General features: G+C 46.0%; 1 protein-coding gene across 1 annotated transcript in view; it reads right to left on the reverse strand.

The window, feature by feature from the left end:
* Positions 1–4762: 4762 nt before the first annotated feature.
* The window catches only part of tshz3a (teashirt zinc finger homeobox 3a), a 14856-nt gene continuing 7601 nt past the window's right edge, over positions 4763–12017 (reverse strand). Inside the window, exon 2 of the mRNA XM_080842869.1 lies at positions 4763–8133. Within this exon, the coding sequence (XP_080698995.1) occupies positions 4829–8133 (3305 nt within the window). The 3' untranslated portion in view covers positions 4763–4828. The remainder of the gene's footprint in view (positions 8134–12017) is intronic.

Here is a 12017-nt window from a genome sequence, read left to right on the forward strand (position 1 = left end):
ACAAATGATTTGGTTTTCTGATTTTCAGATGTTCCTTTGGCCTTATTCCAGTGTAATAATAAAGTTTATTTTGACAGGTAAGCCTTGTTGACATCGTGAGGCTCGTCTAACTGTGAACTGATAAAGTGGCCTTAACTTTAAGACAAGGCAGCTCTGTGCTCCACACAAAGACACGGGAGTTTAATGAATTCGTCCAGGAATGACAGTGAATGAATTCAAAAGAGATTCTTGGACGTGCACAGGCATGTCTCTGCCAACCAGATGGGCATATAAATGAATTTTGTTCAGTCCTCTCAGACACAGCCGATGCATTTGACACATATCAAATTCGCAGTGACCCACCATAGCATGTCATCTAATGACGGGAGACACACAACGTGTCAGTCACATCCATTAAACCGCACTGACAGCCACCCTGCCAATTTCCAGCTGTAGACGCAACTATTTTCCCAACCAATAAGAGCAAGAAAAAAAAAGCTTACTTTGAGGAAAAATCTCTCCGTGAGAGATGCTGTCAGGATAGAGGAAGGTGTTTTTTTTTTATAAGCAGCATGGCGGCCTTTTTGGTGGCACTAGCAGGCGTGGTGGCCAGGCGATGTGCCAAGGCATGGTGCCAGTCTGCCCAGGGTTCCTGTACTGTGTGCCTCTGCCCCCGGGGGCGATGTCCTCATCGGAGGGACAGGAAGGGCACCAACTGCCGGCCGCTCCAAATCAGTCACTCACCCAAAACGCGAGCCAGCAGGCCAGCTGTCAGAACAGAACAGAGGAGAAGAGGAAAGAGGGGAAGGGCGGGAGGGAGGGAGGGGGGAGAGAAAGGGTGGAGATGGAAATGAGAGATGAGAAACTGAGAGACACGCTATGAAGCAGGGCCTGTTAGTGAGATTCTATAATCCAACCATCACTTGACTTCTCACTCATTGTTCTATTTATGTGTGGGGCCTCCAAGATGGCACTCTCAATTCCAGTGCATTTTATGTTTTTTTTTTTGTCCTTTGCGAAGAGCGCCTTTGACAGTGTCAGTTGAAGCACTGACTGCAGCTGTGTGTGCTGTCAATCCACACGACAGTTTGGACAGTTTGGCATGAGGGCCATTACTCTGCTTGAGAACAGAGATATTCAGCTGGCATAGTACTGAAGCCAGCAGTCATCAAAGATGCTCTAGCTTTTACATGCATGTATTCAACGTTGTGTGTGGCGGGCTCTGAAGGAGAATTGTGTTTTGAATTGAGTGTGTATGTGTGTGTGTGTGTGTGTGTGTGTGTGTGTGTGTGTGTCTGTGTGTGTGTGTGTGTGAGAGAGAGAGAGAGAGAGAGAGAGAGAGAGGGAGAGAGAGCGAGAGAGTGTGTGTGTGTGTGTGTGTATTGTAGTGTGTATTTGTATGTCAGTGAGTGTGTGTCAACAACATCCTGGCAGGATGGCATTTCTCTGATCGACTGCGAGATGAGCTAACACAGAGTTTTGTCTCCGTCAGCATGTTTCCTCCACGCTTCCTGTAGGAGATATAGCTTAAGGTAGCACTTAACATGCTGCGAGACAGGATCTAATGGATTGATACACAGCTTTTGACATGCTATTTGAGCATGTAGCTCACAGTAATTGGCCATGTCATCATGCATTAAATTAACGATATACGGAGCGGAGCCCTGGAACGAGTGTCTTTAGCAAATCTGTCAGGGCTCAGGCTAAAATGTTTCTGACAGCTATCTCTGGGAGGGGCGGCCAACTGCAAGTCAGCTGTGTGAGACCCACTTCCTGTCCAGCTGCTGAGATTTTGGCATTTGGTGCATTTGCTCTTTGCCCACCTTTGATTTTTAGTTGATTTTGTTCTGTTGACAGAATAAATTATGTTAAGATAAAAAATAATCATCTGATATCTGCATGGCAGAGAGAGACGCCTTAAGAAGTAAAAGCAAGTGGTTCTTTTCTCAAAGAAACTAGCTGCATACTTTTTTTCAAAGTACTCACCAGCTGTCAGTGTGGTAGATTTACCTTCAGGCACTGGTGGTTTGACCTTCAGCGTAGCACACATCAGGGGAAGGCAGGTAACCAGTCACTTCTCTAACCTCCTCTCGTTTACTCCCCTGTCATTTCCTTTCTCTCCTCTCCTACAGTCCCTCATCCACTTCATCCCCCTCTTTTCCTCTTGTGTCTTCCCTCTTTCCCGTCTCCTCTCCCCCTTCACCCCTCCATCTCAATCCTGCTTCCCTGTGCGCTTCTTTATTCTCCTCCTCTTCTCCTTTCCTCTCATCTCCTCTTACTCCCGTCCTCCGTGTACCCCTTACCTCTCACCCCCCTCTTCATCTGTTTCCTCCACTCCTTCCCTCTCCCATCTTCTCCCCTCCTCTCAGTCCTCTCCTCTCCTCTCCTGTGGTGCGGTCACTCCCTGTCACATCACATTACGTCTCAGCCCGATCTAAGCCGACAGGAGCCGTCACAAAAGGCAGGCACCCCTGAAGTTGGACTGGACCTATTCATGAGCGTGACCATCAACCAATTTGTTTGATATTTTCATTTGAGAGGATGCTTATTTGAAAGTATGGCTCAGAATTATAATGAGTTTTATATTTTGAAGAGGATTAGATATAGCAAGAAGTGCTTAACAATTCATTTTAAGAAATGGTCATAGCCTTAAAGGTTCAAATACACCCATTAAAATCGGGGAAACTGTTTTCAATTCTGTCATACCTACACAATTTTGTGCTTATCCATCTCCCCTTTTTCATGATCATATCTTTTTTTGGTCTTAATTGGCATGTCGGTGACCTTGCGTTAACCTGTGTGTGCATGCGGTGTGTAATGTGTGTGTGTGCGAGAGAGAGAGAGCTTTCAGACACTCATCACTCTGTCAGACCCTGTTCTCCTTTCATTAGTCAGAGCTCTGTCCTCAGCCTACACCACTGATTAGATTGACACACGAAATCCTCCCAAATACAGACCAATTTAAACGATATTCATTAGGCCAATGACAAGGTATGATGGGAGCCCCTGGAGAACACTCTCTCCATCCAGTCATCTAGTTCTCATTCCTTTTCTATCTCTCTCCCTCTTTTTCCATCAGCTCCTGTCATTGTATTTTTTTCCTGATTTGGTAAGAGGTGACAGAGAGCAAATGAAACAATAAATAAACCGTGCAAACAGCACCAAACCATATAATACTGGGATATTACTGAGTGTGTCTCCGCTTCGCTGTTCGCGTTTGAAAATCCCTTTCCATTTAACTCAGTAGATGAACAGCGCTGCCTGTGCAAATGCAGCAGTCGCCCCAAAGGCTAATATCCAGATCATGCCTAATGATCCAGAAACACACTCACAAACAGCAGACAGTCATTAGATATTTAATGTAAGTCATATCCGGCCAAAAGGCACAGCTATGCACCCATCCTTCAGAGGCCATACAGCTGTTAGCACTTTGTGTTTGCTCATTTAAAATACCATTGAATGTGTACTTAAAAACAGTTCTTAATATATTCATCTAAATGGAGTCTACAGTATATTTAATGAATCTGAAATGGTCTTAGTGTTTTATGATAATGAGCTGCTGTGTGAGTGATGGCTGTCAGCACATCGTGGGGTAATTAATCTGCTTCTGCAAAAGAGCAACTCAACCATACTAACAGGATTTAACAGAACACAAGACAATGAGAGTGAAAGACGGAGACACGGAGGTGCGGAACAAATATAGACCAGGGGACACTGACAAGTATCCGCAAAGCCACTAAAAAAAGCATGTATCTGTGATGGGATGTGTGCGTAGAAATGTTCATATTATTAAGGGAATACTCTGTGTTCAATTTTTGCCATTACAGTTAAGGTATGTTATGCAAAGAGCAAAGACTTTTAAAAATGGTTTTAATGGTTTGATTGTTTGGTGAGCTTTTATTGTATGTTTTTTTTTAAGTGTGTTATGTCTGAAAAGTTGTCTTATCAACATGGTATTGATACATTGTGTAAGTAACAAGTAATGTTAATAATTTATTATTTAATATAATAAAATACAAGGACAAAGAAAAAAATATTTAAAGACATCTAATCTTATGACAAAAGAGGCCTTTTTAATAATTATCAAAGTGGTATTAACAACAGATACAATGTTTAAACATTTATAACATTCGTGGTTGATAGTAAAGGTAATCATTTAAACAGAAAATTGTATAATTGTGATTTTTTCAATCATCCATTAACTGACAATTGTCTACAATGTCGACAATCAGCCTTACAACAAAAAACACTCTTATTTTTATTATCTTATGTATTTTAAAGTAAGACAAATCGAAAGATCTTAACAAAATATTCTGTACTGTGCAAAACAACATAGGTGCTTTTCAGCTGAAATTTGCTAAATCTTCTATGGTTATGAAAAACATTACTCTTTGAAAGTGCACTGATCCATCCAGTAATACTTTGTTTGTATATACATTAACTTAAACCTTCAAGCTTTAGCTTATACAGGATCTCATAATGTGAAAAATAATACAACATATACTCTGTAGGCGATGGTAAGCAGTTCTTGAATATGGCATAACTTTTTCTCATTGAAGAAGATTTCCATTCCAGGTTGACATTGACGTTTAGCTTCTTAACAATAAAAAAAAAGTTTAACATAGCATTTTAAGATACTTCATTCACATGTACAAATAATATTTTGGAAATAATAATTTTGGAAAAATATTGAAATATATATATATATAATATCAAAATAGAACTATTCAGCACAGTCCTAAGTTGTCTGTTTTGAAATGGACAATGACATTTAAATAAGATTTTTTTGTTTGTTTTGTTTGTTTTACATTGCCAGATTCCAGCTGAAGCCTTGATTCCAGAATTAAATCTACGTCTCCATTTCGAGACCTTTAGGCAGAAGGCCCTCTGTTCTCCTTCCATGTGTTTTGCACATATGGAGTCTAACTGCATGCTTGCTTGTGAAAGTCTGCTTGCAAAACTTGCACCCAAGCAGCACACACTTCCCCTCCTCAAACTGTGCAGGCAAAGGAGACGCTGTCTGCTGATCAGAGGGGGCTTTGTCAGACTGCCCAGCCTGCTTTCTGAGTTTCTCTCCCGATATCTTAGCCAGGTCCTTGAGACTGAAGCCCAAGTGGGACTCCAGGTGTCCGACGTAGGCCGACGGCGTTTGGATCTGCGAAGAGCACTGGCTGCAGAAGAATACGGGCTGGCCTGAGTCAAGGTTCTTCAGGAACTTGGTGCGGCCCGACCGCCTCAGCTGGTACTTGACGTTGGCCAGCCAGTGGCTGATGGTTGTCATGGAGAGGCCCGTGATGTGGGAGATGTTTGTGCGCTCCTTCAGGCTCAGGTCCGGTGGGACGTACTTGCCCTCCGTCGAGCGTCGCAGGCTTGCCGTGAACTGTGCCTGGAGGATAAGGAGGTGCTGGGGGTTCCAGCTGGACTGCCGGCCTTTGCGCCTGTGAGACGCATCCTCCTCTGTAACCTCCGGAGTCACGGCTCTCTCACCATTGGTCTTCTCCAGCCGGCTGCTGTGCTTTGGCGTCTTGGAAACACTGTGGGATTGGGTTAGGTTGCGTACCATGTCTGAGATGTCTGCCAGAGCATTCTCCTGGAATACATCACTCATGGGGAGAGGTGTGTCTATAGGTGCGTTTATAGAGGCCACGCTAGGTAGGACAGGTGGAGATGTGTTGGCTTTGAGTGTGGCTGATGTTTTAGTCAAAGAACCCCAAGGTCTGTCGCTTTTACCCTTAGACAAGTCAATTGGCTGGTCTTTGTCAACATCCTGGAAACTTTCAGTGCACCGTTCTGTCTTCTTGCTCTTCACAGGAAGGGGCGTTGCTACAGCAACCTTGTCAGCCATGCTGTTACTCATCTTGAAAAGCATGCTAATAGGGTCTGTGTCTCGCTTGGCAGGCTTGGCCGCTTTGCCAAGATGCAGATTCATCACTGACTGTAGTGCACTTAAGGGACTGACAAAAGGCTGCTCTTGCACCAAATGGTTCATAATAATGGCAGTGCTAGCATCCAAAGCAAGTTTGGGAGATTTCACTCGATCTGTCTTCTGGTTCTCTGTCTCTGTCTTCTCTTCTGCTACACTACTGTCAGTGTTAGAGGCCTGCTCTGAGCCAGAAGATTCCACTGGGGTTTTATGTGCCTGGTCTTTGGGTGAGCCCTGATCTGCAGACTCAACAGACTTACTTCTGTGAGGAGAGGGACTTTCCTTTTTCACTGGAGCTGCATTATCTTCCCCAGGCTTCATCTGTTTCTCCACCTTAGCCATTTTCTCAGTCACTCTCTTCACCAGCTCCTGCATGGCCTGCAGGTTGACCGGGTGAGAAGAAGGCAAGACAAGAGCGGAGGGACTATATGTATTGGTTTCTGAAGTCAGTAATTGACGTGCAGGAGACATGGGGCAGTGGGTGGTGGCAGGTGAAGTCAGCGCTTGGTTCTTGGCAAGGGGGAGGCTTTCTCTGCTAGCTACCAGACACCTTAGGGCAGCACTTCTGCCAGGAATGACCTGGGCTTGACTAACACTGCCGGGCAGCTGGTAGGCAGCATGAATGCTGGGGTAGCCACCCCAGGTGGGTGCCCCGGTCTGTGCTTTGTGAATGGCTGACGAGACAGCGTTCTCCAGAGACTTCAAAATGTCTGAGCCCACCTTGGGGCTTTCTTTCAGGTCTTCCTCAGTCAGGTAGTCATACTTGGAGGATTTCTTGGCTTTCTGGTCCTCAGATGAAAGTGGTTTGCTGTGTTTGCTGTCTGAGTCCTCTTGTTTGACGTGAGCACTAGTGTTGGAGGGGGACATGCAGGGGGATGAGAGAGGGGCTGGAGAGGATGAGAGTGAGGATGGTGGGAGTAGCACAGACTGGGTCTTCTCTTCTGTTGGGGATGTTGGTCCTGACAAAGGTGCAAGCTCTGATTTTTTCATGGCAATGTTGCTGCTGTTAATGAAATGCCCAGTGACAAGCATATGGGCAGTCAGTTCCTGCAAGGAATCATGGGAAATCCCACATTCAATGCATTTCAGGATCTGGGATTTGTGAGACTCAAATTGCCATGAGCTGGTGCTCCCATTGTTCTGGTTCCCATGGTGACTGTTTGAGACATCACCGACGTCAGGGAGCTTCTCTTTGTGATTCTTACTGACGCCTGACTCTTTCTGAGTCCTTTCTTTGGACTGAGGAATGAGAAGATCCAGGTCAACTGGCAGTCTTTTTCTAGACTGGGCTACCATCTTTGCTGCCATGGATGGCATGGGTTCCTTCAAGGGAACCTTCTGGTAGTGCTTGGTCTTGATCATGTGCACACTGAGGTCCTGCAGTGACTCGAACGAGTGCCCACAGTACATGCACCTCAGGACCTTCTGGGCGTCCTCCTTCCCTTCCATCTCCAGCAGGGAGCGCTTGCGAGGCTTGGACCAGCACTTAGCACCGCTGCCATCCTTGGCGTGGTTGTCGTCACGGTAATGACCCGTTTCATTCATGTGCACAGTCAGCTCTACCAGGGTCTCATAGGCTGAGCTGCAGCCTTTACAGCGGAACCTACTGGCGCCGGAAAAGATGGAGCCGTACAGTTTGGTGCTCTGGCGTTGGAGGTGGATAGTGCTGATCAGGCCTGGATCCACAGCCAGATGCAGAGGGTTTGGAGGGGTCTGCTGAAGAGTCTTGGCCATGGCCGACTGGTGCCAGTCAAATGCACTGGTGCTACCACAGGTGCTGCTACTGCTGTTTATACTGGTGTTGCCACTGCTGTTGTTAGTGCATGGAAGGTTCTCAGCGCCGGGCTGTTGTAGGCTAAGACCCAGGGAGGACCAGTATGAATTGGTGAGGAAACTGCTATAAATGGCCTTCATCTGTTCTAGGCTACCTGGACTGATGCTTCCAGAATCTTCCGTCTCCAGCCGGAGCTTCGGTGATCCTCGACTGGCCACCTCTTCGTTTTTCACACAGTCAAAATCAGACATGCGGTCGCTTGGCTCGCTCAGGTGAGACTCACTGTCCATGTCATGAGAGGAAAGGTCGGAGAGGCAGGCCGCCTGGTCGCTCTCGGGGCCCGAAGGAAGTGGGGCTGAGCTGTCTGTCTGCGGTCTCTGCCCAGTGGCAGGGGCCTCATCCTCCATCACTTCTCCTCCTTCATCTGTCTGCTCTGGTGCATCTTCTGAGGAGTAGGCTGGAGAAGGACAGAAAAACATTCAGAATTAAGGTGAGAATTCACATCACAGCATAGAGCACAGTATGTTTATGACAATAAAATGGAATACAGCTTCTGTTTGAAAACTGATTGAAAATATATAGATCAGTTATTAGTTAGTGATTTTCTGGAGGTCTCAATGAAAAAAAGATCTAAACAGGCCATAACATAAACCATGGCTTCTAACATCCTTAACACTTTTTAAAGTACAACATTTTTAAACGCTGCAAAAATCTGCCAGTAAAGAGTCGGAGTGTAGAGATGGCATTATACAATAGCTGTGCTCATGTCAGCGTACCACTGTCAGCTCCTTGTGTCTCTAACACTCCAGAGAACCTCTCATAAACCCCCTATTACTGACGCTTCTAGAGTCTTCTACTTGTCCTCGCTGAAGCACAGGAGAAAGGACGTCTGAATAAGACTGTGACATGAAGTACATTTCCCCAGTGATGCATGGAATGATTGGTGGGAATACAAACCACTTAGGTTCCAGAGTGTATTCTGAAGTCAGGATATAGATAGATGAGGAGGAGGTTGGAGGAGACAGACAGAAAACAAGGCAATGACAGCGTTTTCCAGTGTGATGGAAACCCATGAATGTTTACACACGGACAGACACACACACACACACACACACACACACACACACACACAGAGACAGACAGACACACACACACACACACACAGACAGACAGACAGCGGCAGAGGTTAAAGAGGAAGATGGGAGACAGAGTCACATAAGCAGCCTGTCACTTCACATCACCAGCAACACGGATGCACCTCAGACAGGTGATGTGTGTGTATGTATCTGTGTGCATGTGTGTGTGTGTGTGTGTGTGTGTGTGTGTGTGTGTGTGTGTGTGTGTGTGTGTGTGTGTGTGTGTGTGTGTGTGTGTGTGTGTGTGTGTGTGTGTGTGTGTGTGTGTGTGTGTGTGTGTGTGTGTGTGTGTGTGATTCTGCCGGGGCACCTCTGACTGACACATTCACAGGGACAAAGCAACCCCTGTCTCCCTTTCTTTCTACTTTTCTTTCTCCACCCTCCTTGTCTCTCCCATTCTTTCTCTCCTTCCTCTTGTCTCTCCCTCTTCTGCCCCTCCTGTCTCACCCTCCCTTTCTCACACTTGTTCTCCCATCTCTCTATCTGTCTCCCCTCCTTCCCTCTCTCTGTGCATGCTTCACCCTTTGAGCCTAAGTATACTCCAAAATGTCTGCGTTCGCGTGGCATGGATGTGTATGTGCGCATTTGTGTCTCCAAAGTATACTAGTTGTTACTTGCTGTGCAGACATGTCAAATAGTCCCACAAGTGCAATCACTTCGTCACAGTGCCTCTGGTATTCTCTGCACTTCTATTTTATTATTTTAACTATTTACTCCTCTATCTAAATAGTGATAGCTAATCTAATCGGCTACGATTTATTCCCAGAGAGCAAACATACTGATGAAAATGTGCATCTGTACTGTAAGTCATTTTGGATTAAAGCTTGCATTCCCTTGCGCAGTCATCGCAATGGATGTGCACCAAATAGCCAATGCAACCAAAATGTTGTGTCCACGTGGACTTATGCGCATTGACTGCACATGTGCATGCTAGTTTTTATCCTGGTCCATCCTGGTGACAAAAACTGCATCACCTTTACGGACCTAAATGTAGCCACTTTCGCTTCTCCCAGAGGACTCAGGCTTCCTCTTCCTGACAGCTGAGCCCCTGTGTCTTAACACTCAAGGCTCCTCAGAGGAAGAGCCACAAACAGCTTCTTAGAGGAACACCTTCTGAACACACACCAACACACACTTTCAGAGACACCTCATGAACACACACTAACGGACATTTCACCTCAAAACGCTGAAACTCTGAAACACACACCTCATCAACTATACATCTCTATATACCTCACTATACCTTTCTGTGCACTCGCTGACATCCGCCATCCACAGACCGACCCCATCATCACACAACTCACCAACTCATCTGAACATTGTCATTAACACACACTTAATCAAACACCTCATCAACAAATAACTTATCATCTTTCCCTATTGAATACCTTCATGCTCTCTCTCGCTCTATCTCCTCCTCTCTCCGACTCCCTCTCATCACCTCCCTCTCATGACTACAACTAACAAGCATATACAAGTTTGTTCAAAATCAATTCAAGTCAGCATGCCTGCAGGTCCTGTAAGATGCAATTAGATCTGTAATTAGATCTGTAATATACAAGTGTGATTGATAAGTTCAATAATAAACGTATCCTTTGAAAATGTTGCATTCAAGCAGATGTACACACACACACACACAAACACACACACACACACACACACACACACACACACACACACACACACACACACACACACACACACACACACACACACACACACACACACACACACACACATATGTACACACATACACACACATACACACACACTATATGAACACACACACATACGTATGTACACACGACATGCACACACACACAAACTGAAATAGATTCTTGCTCCCACAAGCTTGACAGGAGACATTAGAGCCCAAACAGCTTCCATTTACACAGCGACTCCTCCTCGCCCGTGCTCATCTCGTTTGTTCCTGCGGTGGTGGTGTCAGGCCACCGGGCAGGAAGGCAAAAAGGGGCCATAATAGTTGAATGACAGGCGGAGGGGGTGGGGGGGATGCAGCCATACCCCCCTCGGAGATTGGGGTTGTCACAGGGGATCCATTACCTGCCAGTCTCCCGTGATCAGGCCCGACAGGCCTGATCAGAGGCTGTCAGTCAGGGCCGGCTCGCCTGGCAATGCTCCCCCGCTTGGCTCGTAAAAGAGGGCCAGCCAGGTGTAAATAAAACGACATCATCACTTCCCCGTCCGCTCGTGTCGTCCCGGAGACAATTACCAATTGCCAAAGTTACGGCCGTCTGGAGCGCCAAATTGCTCATGCTCGGACAAATACGCACAATAGCCAACTCGCCCCCCAACCACCACCACCACCATCACCCTCTCTCTTCCCTCATCTCTGCATGTCTGTGCCATCTACAGCTAGCAAAAAAGGACACAAAGGAGGAATAAGAGAGGGATCATTTCATCCTTTCTTGGCCACATGCTCAAATACAAGAGACAGCAATGGCCACCCTCCGTCTCACAAACGAGTGGATCAGTGGGGCAGAAATGCTTAACGGCTCTCTGTTCTTTTCCAGACTTTCAACTGGACTGAGATGATGACCAGAGCCTCTGTCTCTCTAGGCCTTTGACTAAAACGACAAGTGATTGATTTTCTCTTCTATTACATTAAATCTCTTCCTTCACGCGTCTGCTTTTGCTCTGATGACTCATATCAGGCCTCTTTCCTTTAAGACAAAAAAAACTCTGCAGAGATTTAGTTCTGTAATGAGTGGACTGTCTACGTTTTTAACTTGTTCCTTTACTCAGTACCCATTCCTACAATATGGCTCACCACAGCCCATGGGAAGACCATGAAAGGGAACACTGCCCTGGGCCTCGTTTAATCTACAGTATAAATCTTCGGTGTGTGTGTGGGGAGGGTAAATGTATGGAGCATTAATGTCCATTGAGGGGATGAGAATGACTGGCCGTAAACCAGTGACAAGAGCTTAAGGGCAACTCAGGAAGGGCTTCACAGGGGCACCAGAGTTCAGACTGTATCTTTTAATTCAGTCCTGACTGATTTACTGACCCAGGCAGGAGGCACCACCCAAATCCAATTATTGTGCATGGCTTGATTGACAACCCCTCTGATTTAGTAAGGTAATAAAACAGTAATGTGGGTGTTTGGTTTCTTTCTGATGAAAAACAAAACTAGCCAGAGGGGGCTCTGACACACACACACACACACACACACACAAACACA

This window comes from Sprattus sprattus (assembly GCF_963457725.1).
Source record: "Sprattus sprattus genome assembly, chromosome: 7".
In the NCBI taxonomy this organism is placed as follows: domain Eukaryota; kingdom Metazoa; phylum Chordata; class Actinopteri; order Clupeiformes; family Clupeidae; genus Sprattus; species Sprattus sprattus.